Here is a 17,820-nt window from a genome sequence, read left to right on the forward strand (position 1 = left end):
TTTATCAAATATGAGACCTAGAAATCTAGTCTCTTCAACGCAGGGTATTCTATTGCCATATAGATAGAGGTCTGGGTCTGGGTGCATCCCTGTAATGCGGCAAAAGTGCATGATTATTGTTTTGCTGATAGATATTTTAAATCCTAGTTTTCTGCCCTGTTGACAATCTTGTTAATTACGAGTTGTAGCTTCCTTTCTGCTACAGGCATATAGGTAGCAGCGAAGGATATTGAGTGGTCATCTACATATAATGTGCTTAATATTTTATCTGGTATAATATTTGCTACCACATTTATTGCCAAAGCAAAAAGTGTTACACTAAGCTCCCTTGTGGAACACCCTCTTCTTGGCATCTTTTATCTGATAGAGTATTACCAATTTTAACTTTAAAATATCTATGGGATAAAAATGCTTTAATATATAGGGGTAATTCTCCTCCACACTCCACTCCATACAATCATGTATGGTCTTAAGAATTCCATGTCTCCATGCAGTGTCATATGCCTTTTCTATATCAAAGAATACAGCTATATGATGTTGCTTTGAGGTTTATGTTTCACATATGGAGGTCTCCAGCTGCATTAGGACATCTATTGTAGAATGCATTTTTCTAAATCCACATTGTGATGGTGATATAATATTATTACGCTTGATATACCAGACAAGTCTTGTATTTACCATTTTCTCCATTATTTTGCCTAGACAGCAGGTTAAAGCAATAGGACGGTAACTGGAAGTTGAATATGGGTCTTTTCCTGGCTTTTGGAAAGATAATACAAAAGCTGTTTCCCATTTGGTTGGATATTTGTTCCCGCCACAATCTATTTTTAATGCTTATCACAAAAAGTTTTGTATTCCTTGTAGTATGTTTAAACATTTCATAGGGGATCATATCTGGACCAGGGGCTGTATTTTTGCTTGTCTGGGGCAGCATCAAATTCTCTTTCTGTAAAGGGTATGTTGTATGATTCTGTCTTGTCTGATGAAAAATCTAAATGTTGTTGTTCTTCTTTTATTCTGTATTGGTGTCCTGGGCTACTGTCAGTCTTTTGTGAGACTTGAGCAAAATGGTCAGCCAAAATATTATTAACTTTTTTTTAATCTGTGACAAGGATATTGTTAATTTTAAGCACTGGTGGAGGGTTGGGTGTAAATTTCCCTCCTATTTGATAAATGTTTTCCAAATACTGTGGATGGGTGTTCGACAATTCATGGTAGATACAAAGGATGCCCATGATTGTCTTCTGTCAGCTTTCATTGCTTTACGAAATCTAGCTCTGCATTGTTTATAGATGATCATATTCTCAATTGTTCGATGTCTGTGGTAACGGGTAAGTGATGTTCTTGTAGTTCGATGTAAAATTTTGAGCTCTTCATTCCACCATGGAACTGGGTGTCACTTAAAGAGTCCTGTAGTTTTTGGTATAGAGTGTATACCTGCTGTATGAAAAGTTCCATTCAATAAGTCTATAGCATCTTCTGGAGTTAGAAAGTCATATGCATCGCCTTAGATTTCACTTAGTTCTTTAAACTTATCCCAATCTGCTTTGTCAATATTCCACTTTGGTGATCTTTGAGTTGGTGGGTCATCATTTGTTTCAATTCTTATCGGGGTGTGGTCACTGCTACCCCAGTCATTATTTGGTCTCCATCTGAAATCAATTGTGCAGTTGGGACTAGAAATTGTAAGATCTAGACAAGAGATAGTACCTGTTTGAATATGGTAATGGTTGATTGATTGATTTATGAAATTTTTGGCTTGAAGCCCTTACTAGGGAGGTAGCCAAAAAGGAAAAGGCATTAAATAATTCCCACTCATTCCATCCCTGAAAACACTCCACACCCCTCCACCCTCCCTCCCATCTTAGCACCTCCTAGATGACGGGTCATCCCTGCACCCTGTCCACTGCCCTGGGTCAGAGGCAGTGTCGCAAGACACAGCACATCTACAGCAAGGCTGCTTCATTAAACCGGCGACCCCCCCTCTACGTCCCCCCCATATAAAGGAGAGGAGAGGACGGGGAGAAATCCCTTCGGGCTGCATCAAAATTTTGCTCACACACACTACCTCACCCCCCATCCCCCCGTCCATTCCACCTCATGCATCACATCTTCCATATACAACCATTCTCCATTCACCCCTGTCTTCTGTCCTCTCCCATCCTTCCTCAACAGACATTCCCCTCTTCCCCAAAGCCCCCTTCACCCCATCCATCCATCTCATCCTAGGACGTCCCCTCATGTTCACTCCCCCCCCCACATCTGCCTTCCATACCTCCTTTACTAGTCTTTCTTCACTCATTCTTTCCATGTGTCCAAACCATCCTAATACTCTTTCATCAACCCTATCTCCCAACTCCCTTTCCACCCCTGTTCTCCTCCTCACTTCCTCATTTCTCATTCTATCTAGCCTAGTAACCCCCATCATACTTCTCAGACACTTCATCTCAAACACATTCAAGCTGCTCCTCTCTTTATAACATTCTTCACTTGAGCTTCCTCCCCTAAAAGTTCTTTAAAAGATAAATTTGTTAAAAAGTTTGCCCTGTGCTTATTAGAGTATGCAGGGCACTGAATTAGAATGTGTTTAATTGTAAAAACAACTTGGCAAGCAGGACATTGGGGGGGCCAGCCTTTCTGCTCCACTTGCCATCAAAAATTTATGGATTATATAGGAATGGCCAATTCTTAATCTTGTTAAAACAATACTTAACCTTCTGTCAAAGAATGACACTTCCAAGGGTTCACCAAGGGGTGAATCTCTTTTAACTTGTAACTACCGTCCAGCCTTGTCAATTGTTCTTGCCACTTCTCCATTGTATAACAATGAATTACTAGTTTGAAGTCTATATGTGGGATTTTTTGCCTGTTATATGGCTGAGCCTAGTAGCAGCTTTGGCTGCAGCATCGGCCTGTTCATTTCCAGTGATACCCACATGGGACGGCACCCAGCAAAAGTTTACTTTTATTTTCTTTCGGTTGTTAATAAGAATCAACCAGTCCTGTATTTCTTGTACTAAAAAGTGAAGAGCCAATAATGATAGAATGCTCATGGAGTCTGTAAAAATAACGTTCTTCCTAGATGGAAGAGAATTAAAAACAAATTTGAGGGCGTTGCTGACTGCCAGCAGTTCAGCAGTAAAAACAGAGCTACTGTATTTTCCGACTTAAAATGCGCATCGGGTTATAATGCGCACCCATGCACTTCGTTATCTCAGTACACAGATAGCGCGCATCGACGTATAACGCGCATGCCCGATCGCATTTGTCTATAACGCAGTTTTACCTCGGTATTTATATCTTGTGAACCAGATTACATGGAGAAGTATTTTTCATTGGCTAGAGCCACCGCTGGGAAATCTGTTGATTTGTCACTAAATTAAGCGTCAGTTTAGGCATCAATCACGACACAACTAAGAAAAAGTCGGAACTACATGTACCGGTATATGACTCATGTTGTGCGTTGGTCCCTTATTACTTTGTAGCTTAAATAGTTTGTAGGAAATATACATACATACATATACCAAGGCTTTTTCCCCTTACAAGGGAGGTAGCCAAAAAGGACAAGGCATAAAATCATTCCCACCCATTCCATCCCCGAAAACACTCCACACCCCTCCACCCTCCTTCCCATCTTAGCACCTCCTAGATGACGGGTCATCCCTGCACCTTGTCCACTGCCCTGGGTCAGAAGCAGTGTCGCAGGACACAGCACATCCACAGCAAGGCCACTTCATTAAATCGGCAACCCCCCCTCTACGTCCCCCCATATAAAGGAGAGGACGGGGAGAAATCCCTTCGGGCTGCGTCAAAATTTTTGCTCACACACACTACCTCACCCCCCATTCCCCCATCCCTTCCAACTCATGCATCACAACATTTTCCATATACAACCATTCTCCATTCACCCCTGTCTTCTGTCCTCTCCCGTCCTTCCTCAACAGACATTCCCCTCTTCCCCAAAGCCCCCTTCACCCCATCCATCCATCTCATCCTAGGACGTCCCCTAGGAAATATGATCTAATAAAAGTTTATTTAAAGTAAAATGTACAGAAAAATTTTGGGATTTTTACAGAAAATGTTCATTTTATATCTTAAGGAAATAATTCGTCTTTACCATTTTTTATTTAATACTGAAACAAACTACAGACTGTTTCGTTTTAGCTTTGAACCTGCAATGACAGTGGTGAAATAGGACAGTCTCTCATCAAGGTGACGTTTAGTTAATATAACTCCCGAAAGAGGGTGTTGTAGTCAGGTGTTTGACACGAGTTTATGAACGGCCGCAACGGAATTTGTACCATACCTAAAGTGAAGCAACAAAGCCAACATAAAAATTCAAACTAAGATGCTGTGAACATGGGCAAATATCATGAATAGTGATCATGTTTCATGGTGTTTAGGCCTATTCAAACATGAAAAATAAGACTCGATAGATACCTACCTTTACCAAATATTTATATACGGTAGCCCATGCTGGCGTATTCTTTCATGTCACCATGGCTGTTCTTTTTGTTCTCACGGAACGTAACGGAAAAGTGTGCCTCCCGACTTTGTGACGGCCAACATTGTCATGTTGTTGTGAAAAAAATTACACACACAGCCGCAGAATTTTTATCGTAGGCCGTAGATAATGCGCACCACCGGATAACGTGCAACCCCCTTCCAACGGAAAAAAGTCGCGCACTATACGCCGGAAAATATGGTAAAATGAGGCAATTTTCTCTTTAAAACTGTGTTATCAAATACAACAGCACAACCAACACCATCTTGGGATTTTGATCCATCTGTATAAATAAAAACTGAATCAGCATGTACTGATAAATGTTCTAAAAATTCACTTTTTAGCTCTACAGCAGTTCTAATTTTCTTCTTTTTAAGAGGACAAATTAAAGTCAGGCATCGGTTCCAAGGAGGGAATTTGGGAGGCGTGATCTCGGCAATTGTAATAGGAACAAGTCCTACCTCCTCTGCCCCAACTTCACATCTCGCTTCTAAAGGTTTCGGCAGAGTACTTTTTCTTGGAGCTCTGTCTACCGGCTGCTTTACATATTTGAAGTTTGGATTTTGTTCTGATGTCAAGACACGAGATATATATCTTAGGCTTAATTCCTCCCAACGAATATACAGGGGAGGAATTCCTGCGTCCACATACAAGATATCCACTGGAGATGTTCTATAAGCTCCTGAACAGATCCGCAAAGCCATATTGTGGACTATATCAAGTTTCTTTAACAAGTTTTACATGCCGATCCATAAATTTGACGTCCATAATCGATTTTGCTAAGGCACAATGTTTGGTAAAGCCTTATTAGAGTTATACGATCTGCTCCCCAGTTGAAGCGAGACACTACCTTTAGTATATTAAGTCGCTGTTTAACAGTGTATATAACCTCATTTATATGATGAGTGAATGTCAACCTTTTGTCCAAAACCAGACCAAAGTATTTTACTTGATCTTCATATGGTAATATGACACCCTCTAAGAATAATGTTGGTACAGTAGACCCTCGTTTTACGCGGATTTTTTATGCGCGGTTTTGAATTTACGCGGATTTTTGTATATATACAGGCTTTTCAGCGGATGAGCAAGTGGAAGATCAGGTGAAGAAGACTGTAGCCTTAGCAAAGGAAGTTGGCGGTGAAGGATTTGCAGATATGGAGGAAGAAGAGGTTCGGGAACTGGTTCGTGGCCATGCAGTTGAGCTGTCTGAGGAGGAACTGGTGGAACTCGTCCAGTCGGCCAGTGAGGAGGAGGAGGAGGAGAAGGGCAATGTTGAAGAAGAAAGCCAGCCACAGGAAGGATTAACTTTGGACTCATTGGCAGCCTTGATACGACAGGCCTCCGCTCTCAAGGCTGCCATTTATGAGACTGACACATCCATGGTAAGGGCAATTGCGGCGCAGAATGGCATCGACAGTGTTATGGCGCCCTACAAAGCCGTTTTGCAGGACATGAAAAAGCGCCGAGTACAATTGCCCATCACCATGTTTTTACAGAAACGTGGTGGTCCAGCTAATTCTGATGCCGAGTCCGACTAGACTGCTACCTAGACTACTACCCCTTCTACATATATTCATTTCATGCACTGTTTTTTCTTGTTCTTTTGTTTGTATTGTATTGTTTTCCTATTTTTCTATTGTATTATTTTGTTCAATATGGCAATTCATTGTGGAAATAAAATTATTAGGGTTCTAATGATTGTTTTAGTATATCTCCTTCAGTGGCGGAAATTTACGCGGATTTTCGTTTTACGCGGGGGTTCCCGGTCCCTAACCCCCGCGTAAAACGAGGGTCTACTGTATCTCTTCCTTGCGTCTTAGTCTGGAGAACCTTACGGCTTTTGTATTTTCAGCAGAGAATCTGAAACCCCTGCAATTAGCCCATGCTGTTGCTAAGTTAATAATCTCTTGAATCTTTTGGCCCGTTTCTAATATTGTCGATTTGCTGCACACAATAGCTAAGTCATCAACATAAGCCAATCCATAAACTCCTGCAGGAACTTGTTCTAACAAACTACCCTTGCATTTACCTCTTGCACTACCCCATCCATGTTTAAGTTGAACAGCCAGGGCGACATAATGCATCCTTGACGAAGTTCCACCTTTACCTCGAACCACTCACTCTCTCCATTTCTAATCCTGACAAGCTCTACTACTCTCATAAAAACTCCTGACAGCTCCTAGAAGCTTTCCTCCTATCCCGTATATCCGCAAAACCTCCCATAGTGGCTTTCTGTCTACCCTGTCTTAAGCCTTTTCCAGATCCATAAAAGCCAAAAAAAATCCTTCCCCTTTCCTATAGCTTTCTCACAGATCTATCTTACCACAATAATCTGATCTACACAACCTCTACCTGTCCTAAGTTCACACTGTTCCTCACCAATTACTCCCTCTGTCATAAACTAAAAAATGTTTCCCAGTAAAAGTTATTATTACACAAATGAATAAAGGAGATAAAACTATAAATATAAGGTCTACATGTTTTCTCCTTTCAATCACCTTGCCTTTTCATAACAATAGTGTGATGATGATGATAATAGTAATAATAATATTAATTATAATAATAATGATCATCAGTTTTGAATTAGCAATACAAAGATGTATGCACATCCTGTGATGCCTCATAATCATTGTACATGGGGCATCTCACGTGTGAGACGTGAAGCATCATCAAATCATTGTACGACTGGCAACCCAATGTTTGCACGCGAATATATGGGTCATATCAAAGTGGTTAAATGGTTATAAATATTTACCTGTAGAGGCTCCTAAGGCAAGTGCTTTGATAATGTGCCCAACAGTCTGAATACCACCATCTGCCACTACTGGAACGCCAAATCTCCGTGCATACTCTGCCACCTATGAATGAAAATTGTCAGGGGATAGCATACACTTATTTCATGCACAAAAACAATTCGTGCTCTTTGTATCTTAGCACATCATGGATAAAGGATAATTCTCATCCCTCAGCACACAAGTCTGGTCAAGAACAATGCAGCAAGGTACACTAAATAATAGACTTCATGATTACTTAAAGTGCATATCTGATGGTCACCAATCTACAAAGAATTACAAGTGCTTTAGGATTTCCTCTTTATATCAATATCAAGCTAAAAGCACAATCATTTGGCAAGAAATTTGCTTCTGCCAACCTTGTATACAGCTGTTGCCTGTGGTCTTCCTACTGCCATGACTTCCTGTGTTATACAGATGGAACCAGAGCCCATTCCTACTCTTAGCCCATCAACACCAGCATCAATCAAATTCTTTGCTTGGGAAGCTGTTACCACTGTTTGAAAAAGTAAAAAGTAATGAAAAGGAAGCTGTCATCTCAATAAAAACAAATTCAAGAAAATGCTGTTGGTCATGTGAAAAAAATTGTGCATAATATATAATACCCTACAACACTCCTTGATTATAATACATTATACTAGTGATATTATAAATGATTACTATACCTTAGAATTTATCAAAACTTAAGAGAATTACACTTTACATACATATACCAAGGTCTTTTTCCCCCTTACAAGGGAGGTAGCCAGAGTTAAAAGGCATAAAACCACTCCCACTCATTTCATCCCCCACACATTCCATTCCCATTCACCATCCCTCCCTCCCTGCATCCCACCCATCAGCCTGGGTCAGAAGTAATGCATGACACAGCACATCCACAGCAAGGCTGCTTCATTTAATTGACAATCTCCCTCTCCATCCCCTTCAGGCTGTGCCAAATTATCACACACACATACTCCCTACCCCACCCCCATCCCACTCCCTTCCATGCATCACAGCATTATCCATACACAACCATTCTCCACTCACCCCATCCATCCATCGCATCCTTGGTTGTCCCCTCATATTCACTCCATCCACCTCTGCCTTCCACACTTTTTACTAATCTTTCTTCATTCATTCTTTCCATGTGACCAAATCATCCCAATACTCTTTCATCAATGCTATTTCTAAACTCCTTTTCCACCCCCACTCTCCTCCACACCTCATTTATCACTATCCAGCCTAGTAATCCCCACCATACTTCCCACACATTTCATCTCGTATTACATTTTATAAATTTTAAAATGTATAAATACTACACTCACCATTTCCACCAATGATCTGAAGCTCTGGATAAGTATTCTTGATAAATCTGATGAGGTTGATCTGATAAATTGAGTTCCCTTGTGATGAATCCTAGGGAGAAATAATAACCCATAGCTATAAAACCAAAAGCCATGCTTCACATTCACCTAACACATTACCTCCACTTTCCTTGCGAAAGACCCATTGAAGACATAAATTGAACATGCAGAATAGCTGCACATGATCTGGGTAAAAGAAAACCATCATAGTATACAAACAATAACAACCACATTCAAGATTCCACAGCATGGAAAAACATACATACAAACATATATCAAGGCTTTTTTCCCCCTTACTAGGGAGGTAGCCAAAAAGGAAAAGGCATAAAATCATTCCCACCCATTCCATCCCTGAATACACTCCACACCCCTCCACCCTCCCTCTTATCTTAGCACCTCCTGGATGACGGGTCATCCCTGCACCTTGTCCACTGCCCTGGGTCAGAAGCAGTGTCGCAAGACACAGCACATCCACAGCAAGGCCGCTTCATTAAATCGGCGACCCCCCCATGCATAAAAGGAGAAGACGGGGAGAAATCCCTTCGGACTGCTTCAAATTTTGCTCACACATACTACCTCACCCCCCATCCTCCTGCCCATTCCACCTCATGCATCACAACATCATCCGTATACAACCATTCTCCATTCACCCCGGTCTTCTGTCCTCTCCCGTCCTTCCTCAACAGACATTCCCCTCTTCCCCAAAGCCCCCTTCATCTTCACCCCATCCATCCACCTCATCCTAGGACGTCCCCTCATGTTCACTCCCTCTACATCTGCCTTCCATACCTCTTTTACTAGTCTTTCTTTACTCATTCTTTCCATGTGTCCAAACTATCCTAATACTCTTTCATCAACCCTATCTCCCAACTCCCTTTCCACCCCCGTTCTTCTCCTCACCTCCTCATTTCTCACTCTAGCCTAGTAACCCCCATCATACTTCTCAGACACCTCATCTCAAACACATTCAAACTCCTTCTCTCTTCCTCTCTTATGTTCCATGTTTCTGCCACAAATGTCTATTCCTCATTACACTCTTTAATCCACCAAGGCATTTACTCGCTTCTCTCAATCTACATTCTACCTCCATCTTCACTCCACCTTTTCCTGCCACATTTGCACCCAAGTATCTAAAACTATCCACTTCCTCCAGTCGCTCTCCCTTAATGCTCACTTCCAGTCTACTGCCACTTTCACCCCTTGTACATCTCATCACCTTACTTACCCACATTTATCTTTAGCTTTCTTCTATCACATACTCTCCCAAACTCTGTCACCATCTTCCTCAGTCCCTCCTCCGATCCTGCCACAAGCGCAGTGTCGTCAGCAAACAACAGCTGGCTCACCTCCCACTTTTCTCCATTTTCTTTAATCAACTCCAATCCCTGACCCACTACCCTTGCATTTACCTCTCGCACTACCCCATCCATGTATACGTGAAAAGCCAGGGTGACATAACGCATCCTTGACGAAGTCCCACCTTTACCTCAAACCACTCACTCTCTCCATTTCTAATCCTGACACAAGCTCTACTACTCTCATAAAAACTCTTGATAGCTCCTAGAAGCTTTCCTCATATCCCATATATCTGCATAACCTCCCACAGTGCCTTTCTGTCTACCTTATCGTAAGCCATTTCCAGATCCATAAAAGCCAAAAAAACATCCTTCCCCTTTCCTATGGCTTTCTCACATATCTGTCTCACTACAAAGATCTGATCAACACAACCTCTACCTGTCCTAAATCCACACTGTTCCTCACCAATTACTCCCTCTGTTCCTCTCCTAATCCTCTCAATCAAGATCCTCCCATAAGCCTTCCCAACTACACTCAACAAGCTAATCCCTCTGAAACTACTACATTCACACTTGTCCCCCTTTCCCTTGTAAAGTGGAACTATACAGGCACTCCTCCAGTCCTCCAGCACTCTACACTCTCTCCAGCAAACATTAAATAACCTCACCAGCCAGTCCACCATCACTGTACCTCCTTTTTTAGACATTCTGCATTGCATCCATATAGACCAGGTGCCTTACCTGCTTTCATCATCTTAACAACTGCCTTCACTTCATCCTTTCTTATTTCTCCTCCATTTTCCTAACTCATCACTCTCATTTTCTTAGCATTTCCCACTGCAACTATCTTTCCCTCCCTATCCTCCTTCACATTTAGCAACTCCCTAAAATATTCTGCCCATCTTCCCCTTACTGCCTTCTCTTCCATTATCATCTCTCCATCTGCACCTTTTACCTTTTCTTCTCTACTTGATTCGCCTCCTCTTCCTCTCTTAATTTCTTTCCAAAACATCTTTTTATTACTTTCAAAATTTTCTGTCATACTCTTACCCCACTTCACATCTGCTCTCCTCTTTGCCTCCTTTACTTTTTGCTTTACTTCTCTTTTCTTTTCTTTGTACCTCTCATATGACTCCCTCGTCCTATTTTGTAACCAATCTGTGAAAGCTCGCTTCTCTTCTACGACCTTCTTTGTTTCCTCATCCCACCATTCACTACCCTTCCTTCTATTTCCTCCTGTCCTTGTTCCACACACCATCTTTGCACACTTTGTGACTCCCTCCTTGAACCATCCCCATTCCTCCTCCACTCCTAGCTCTACTCTATCCTTCACTCCCTCCCACTCCTCCTTCAGCTTCTTCTTGTACTCCTCCTTTTCCTTTTCCTCTTTCTCCATCTATCCTCCACTCTAAACTCAGCTTCCACCAAAAAATTATCTGATATTCCCCCACCCTCTCCCCTTAGCACATGTACATCCTTAACTCTTCCTATCATAGTCCTATTTACCACTACATAATCCATCAACGCTCTATCTACCACCCTTCCATCCACCACCCTCTCCCATGTGTACTTATGCTTGACTTTCTTCCAAAACACTGTATTTGCTATCATCAACTCTCTAGACACATTTCCACCATCAACTCTCCACTACGATTCTTTCCTGGAACTCCACATTTCCCAACCACTCCATCAATTGGACCATTTCCTACCCTAGCATTAAGGTCTCCCAGTACTATTACATTGACATTTCTCCCTAAATCCTCTATGCACTCATTTAAATCTATCCAAAAAGCCTCCCTTTCTTCTACACTCTTCTCACTGCCAGGCCCATATGCACTTACAAAAACCCACATCTCCTTTCCCAGTTTCACCTTCATCCACATTATCCTTGACAAAACCTCCTTCCACTCCACTACACGTTTACCTATCTCTTCACTTACTAGAATAGCCATCCCTTCCCTCCCTCGCCCTCTCTTCACTCCTGATAACCTCCCACTTACACTCACCCTGCCCTTTCAACTTAGTTTCACTCAAAGCCAACACATCCATCTTTCTTCTCACAAACATACTACCTATCTCTTCCCTTTTACTCTCATCTGCACCACATCCACGCACATTAAAAGACCCAAACCTTAGGGTGCTGGTCAGAAAACTCCCAGACCCTCTTATGCCTTTACTTTTTCGTTTAGGAATGTCCCCTGTGGGGCTACAAGGAGAAGGATGCCTAGTCCCACTCCCCGTCCCTTTCTTCTCGCCTCTTACCATCCAAGTGGAAATACTTGCTGGCAGTATTCTTTTCCCCCACCACAGGGAATTCCCCCACAGCAGAAAATGAATACTCAGAAAAATGGTACTGGACAGCAACAAGGGGTTGGGGGACAGCATAACGGAGGGACAGTCGTAGTATAAAAGTGTCATCATTTCTCTATGAAGAGTTTTCCTCTATCATAGACAAAATTATGTGTGGCTCTGGACCGTAGGGGCACCCCATATAGACCCTAAAGCAGTGGTTCTTAACCCCTGGGTCGCGATCGCCAAGCCATTTTATTGGGTCGCTAAGGGTTTGCAGAAAATAATTATTTTCCCACTACAAATATATTATAATTACATACTGTAATAATTAAAATACATGATGCCTAGTTTTAGGATTCTAAGCAGACCATTATTAAATAAAAACTCCAAAGCAGAAAATTTATTTGAAGTGTTTTGAAATTTCAAAGTAAAACCGACAATATCTATGTAGGCTTGGGTCGCGATTCTTGATTTGTGCAAAATTTTGGGTCGCTGCCAAAAAAGGTTAAGAACCACTGCCCTAAAGTATCAACTGCATGCTACTTTGCCACAATAACAAGCAGCCAAAACCCCAGACGGTGATAAAAAAAAAAAAAATGGAAAAAATATACAATAAACAAATACAATAATCACCAAAAGCCTTCAAAATAATAATCTACCAAAACCACTTCACCACATGTAAACTACAAAACCAATCTTTCCCACACATCAGTACATAAAATAATTGAAGAAAAGGTAAAAAAAGTAAACTCTGAAAAAGACCTTGGAGTGATGATCAGCAAAGACATGACACCGGATAAGCATATTAACCACTTCACTATGGGCCAAAATCTCACGGGCAGCATTAGCTGTCAGATGTATGATGTTTCATCATAATACTCGCATCATAAAAAATAGTCACCGCTTATATCAATCATTCTCTCTTTCACCCGTGAATTTTGATAACCATAGAAAATGTGATGAAGACAGTTTAGAGAGTATGTCATTACGCAGGGGCAACTACAATAAATATAATCAAGATGCCGATATGGCAGCCTCGTGTATCCACTTGCTCCTCATGCCACCTACGTAGGCGGCACCGTATGGAAGGGGTTAAAAAATAGTCGGGGAAACCCAGAATTTATCGAGGTCAATAAAAGTGGCATTTGCCTATTTGGATGAGGAAATGATAAAAAAAAATTAACTACACTAATAAGACCAAAACTCGAGTATGCAGCAACACTATGGATACCCAGTACCAAAAAGAATATAAAGAAGTTCGAAAGAATACAAAGAGCAACAACAAAGCTGGCACCAACTCTTTCCAAAATGACATATGAATAAAGACTGTCCAAATTAGAATTACCAACTTTGGAACAAAGAAGGGAAAGAGGAGACCTACTATCTACAGAATTATGAAGGGAATGGAAATCTTAGATAAGAATGACTTATTGAAATGGGACAATGGAAAAACAAGAGATCTGAAAAATAGCTTCCCGCACAGAGTGATAGATACTTGGAACAAATTGGACAAAGAAACAGTGTGCAAACACTATTCAAGATTTTAAGAAAAAACTTGATGCTGAGAGATACAAAGACGGGTCACCACAAGCATAGCTCCCTTCCTGTATAATACAACTAACTAAATACAATTTCTATTGCTCAAACCCACTCACCCATCACATGATATCACAAACACAACTAACGAAGGGAAAAAATATATATGCGCACACCAAAAGGCCTATTCCCTTCTCACAAAGGGGAGGTCTTTGTGTCAAGGCATATACCCACCCAAACCCATCTACTGCTGCTCCCATCAAAGGCAACACAGTGGGAACTTCCATAGCAGGGCCTCACAGCCAGAGCTGGCTCATCTCCACCACTTCATTATATGGCAACCCCTACCTCAATCATTCAAATTTATGGAGTAGACAAGAACATAGCTCCAGGCAACACCATTTCTTCATTTGCAACCATTCTCTATCCACTCCTACCTTCTGCACACTACCTTTACTGACAAATATTTCTATTTCTTTTCCACTGCCCCCTTCACCCCATCCATCCATTCTTGGTCTACTTCTTTTCTCCATTTCTTTAGCTAGTCCTTGCTCACTCTATACCCAAACCTCTCAGCACCACCTCCACATTTCTATCCATCCTAACAACAACTACCACACTTTTAAAAAATTTAGTCTCAAACATGTTTAAGATCTTTCTATCTATATACCACAGGTTTTCATCCTTATAAGGGAAGCTGCCAAGTCAAATGGCATGCACCCAATCCACTCCAATCCACCATCCTTTCCTCCCTCTCATCCTAGCTCCTTGTGGATGAAGGGTCATCCTTGTATCCTGCTTACTGTTCTGTCAGAGGCAATACAGCAAAACAGCAAATCCACAGTGGACCACTTCATTTACACAGCTACCATCTCCCCTCATGCAGAAAATAGAGGGAGAAATCCTGTCGGGTTGTGTCAAAATATTCATACATGACCACTCCCTACACCCCTCCATCCCCCACCCACTCCCTTCCTTGCATCAAAGTATCTATACATAGCCATACACCTCCATCTCCTGCCTTCTCCATTTCATACTCAATAAAAATCACCCTCTTGCTCAAAGTCCCTTTCACCCCATCCATCTCATCCTTGATTGTCCCCTCAAGTTCACTCCATCCATTTCTGCCTTCCACACCTCTTTCACTAATCTTTCTTCACTCATTCTTTCCATGTGTCAAAACCATCCCAATAATCTTTCATTAGAACTATCTGCCAGCTCCCTCTTCAGCCCTGCTCTCCTTCTCACCTCCTTGTTTCTCTCTCTAACCTTATAACCCCTAACATACTTAAGATATTTCATCTCGAACACAAATTTACATGCCTCTCTTAAATTCCAAGTTGGCACAATAACCCCTTCATATAATCTCCTCTTTGCATCCATTCCCAGATGCCTATTTCTCATGATACTTTAATCCCATAAGGCACTTCCTCTCAATCTACAATTTACCTCCACTCCTCCCTTTCCTGTTACATGCAGCAACCCTAAATACCTAAAACTAGTCATTTCCTCCAGCCTCTCTCCTTTAAGACTTCCAACTCACTGTCATCCTCTCCCTTTCTACATCTCATCACCTTACTTTTACATACATTTACCTAAAAATTTCTCCAACCACATACCTTCCCAAACTCCATCACTAACTCCCTTAATACCCCCTCTGACACTGCTACAAGTGCAATGTCATCAGCAAACAACTGGCTCACCTCCCACTTCCCTCCATTTTCTTTAATAATCTCCAGTCTCCTGCCCATTACCCTCACATTTACCTCCTGCACAACCCCATCCATGTACACATTGAACACTCATCACAACATGACATCCCTCATGCAACCCCACTTTTACCTCATACCACTCACTCTCTCTCCCTTTCTAATTCTAACACAGGCTCTACCAACTTGAAAACTTTGGACTGCAATTAACAGCTTCCCTATCCCATATATCTGTAATACCTCCCTCAGTGCTTTCCTGTCCACCTTGTTATAAGCCTCCTCTGATCCTGCTACAAGTGTAGTGTTGTCAGCAAACAAGAACTGGCTTATCTCCCACTACCCTTGCATTTACCTCTTGCACCACCCCATCCATGTAGATTGAATAGTCAAGGCAACATAACACATCCCTGACAAAGTCCCACCTTTACCTCAAACCACTTGCTCTCTCCAGTTCTGATTTTAACACAAGCTCTACTACTCTCATAAAAATTCTTGACTGCTCTTAAAAGCTTTCCTATCCCATATATCTGGAATACCTCTCAATACCACTACACTGACATTTCTCCCTAAACCTTCTGTGCCAAGGGTTCTCAGCCTTACTTGGCCCATTCACTCCTTTCACTATTTCTCTGAATGTCATTCCCCCCTCCTTTCCAAGATTCCCTGTTTCAAAAAGTGCATTCTAATATGCAAATATTACTAAAAACCCTTTTATTTTTTCCAAATTAGTATATATTTTTCCCATATTAGTATAATTCTAGCCCAGGTGACAGGCCAGTTAGGCCAAAACCTATAACTGCTTTCCTCACCCCGTAAACTGACTGTGGTCACAAATCATCCCCAGAAAACCCAAAATTCCCCCTTGGGGGTGAATTTCACCCCTAATGAGAACCCCTGCTCTATGCACTCATTTAAATCTATCCATAAAACCTCCCTTTCCTCCACATTCTTCTCACTACCAGGCCCATTTGCACTTACAAAAACCCACATCTCCCTTTCCAGTTTCACCTTTATCCACATTAACCTTGAAGAAACCTCCTTCCACTCCACCACACATTTACCCATTCTTCACTTACTAATAAAGCCACCCCTTCTCTTCTCTTCACTCCTGACACCCTACCAACTACATTCCCAAAGTCAAACTTGCCCCTCCCTTTCAACTTCGTTTCACTCAATGCCAACACATCCATCTTTCTTCTTACAAACATACTGCTTATTTCCTCCCTTTTACTCTCTTCTGTACCATATCCACACACATTAAAAGACCCTTTGGGGCTACAGAAAAAGGATGCCCGGTCCTATCCCGGTCCCATGTTTGTCACCTTTTACAACTCAAGTGGTGGCAGCATTCTTCTCCCCCACCACAGAGTTCGGCAAAAAAAGGAAATGAACATTCAAAGAAGTGGTACAAGACAGTATCAAGAGTGGGGGGACAGCATTACATAGGAAGTCGCAGTATAATAAAGTACTATTTCTCTATGAAGAGAGATTTTCTCTATCACAGACAAAATGTGTGGCTCTGGTCCATTGGGGTTATCACCCCACAATAACATGCAGGCAATACCCCAGATGGGGTATTAAAAAATGCACCTAACAATATCCTACCTCCATGCTGACAGCCCAATGGTATGGTCACATCAAGTGTCCCCTTGCTAAACACTCCATCCTAGGGATCAAATCACAGACTTTAGGGTAGAAGAAACTTTTTTTTTTAAATATTTAAACCACCCTTTGTGAACATTTCACCCACAGACGTTTGGGCCAGCATTCTCACTCTTTCCCAGTGTTCCAACCCCCCCTTCTCCTCCTCCTCCTTCCCCCCTTCTTCTTTTCTCTCCCCATTCTCTCCTTTCCCCTTACTTAATCTCAAGCATATGTATCTCAACTTGTACTTGAAAAAGCTGTAATAAGCAAAATGTCGTACAAATAAAGGCTCCTTCCTCATATAGTGTTTAACTCGTCAAAGGTAGAAGAAACCCAGTGGTGCACCCTTCAACCTAGTGACTTGGTATTATATATGACTACAATTAATTCTATATCCATCCAGAACTAACTCCACACCTTGCAGGGTTCCATCCAAGGGAGAGCCCTGGTTAATTCTGTTAACAACATAAGAATGGGGGAGACTGCAAGAGACCATATGGCCTACACTAGGCAATTCCATGTCCCTTACCACCTGTTACCTCTATCCATAATTATCTAATAATCTCTTTAAAACAACCATTTGTTTCAGCGATCACTATTTGTCCAATTTAAATCCATTATAAGTCCTGGCCTACTGTCTTAACATGACCCTGCCTACATAACCTTTATTAAAGCCCTTAATCCATCTGAATATCTCTATTA

At 41.6% G+C, this 17,820-nt stretch overlaps 1 protein-coding gene across 1 annotated transcript in view; it reads right to left on the reverse strand.

Annotated features, from left to right (window-relative positions):
- LOC143023750 (inosine-5'-monophosphate dehydrogenase 1-like) overlaps nucleotides 1–17,103 on the reverse strand; it is a 155,049-nt gene extending 137,946 nt beyond the window's left edge. Inside the window, exons 1-4 of the mRNA XM_076182355.1 lie at nucleotides 17,080–17,103; nucleotides 8,604–8,694; nucleotides 7,656–7,792; nucleotides 7,260–7,362 (exon numbers count right to left, since the gene is read on the reverse strand). Coding sequence (XP_076038470.1) covers nucleotides 7,260–7,362; nucleotides 7,656–7,792; nucleotides 8,604–8,694; nucleotides 17,080–17,085 — 337 coding nt within the window. The 5' untranslated portion in view covers nucleotides 17,086–17,103. The remainder of the gene's footprint in view (nucleotides 1–7,259; nucleotides 7,363–7,655; nucleotides 7,793–8,603; nucleotides 8,695–17,079) is intronic.
- Nucleotides 17,104–17,820: the final 717 nt, after the last annotated feature.

Source organism: Oratosquilla oratoria, unplaced genomic scaffold (genome assembly GCF_046742065.1).
Source record: "Oratosquilla oratoria isolate Oo_2021 unplaced genomic scaffold, ASM4674206v1 SCAFFOLD57, whole genome shotgun sequence".
Classification (NCBI taxonomy): domain Eukaryota; kingdom Metazoa; phylum Arthropoda; class Malacostraca; order Stomatopoda; family Squillidae; genus Oratosquilla; species Oratosquilla oratoria.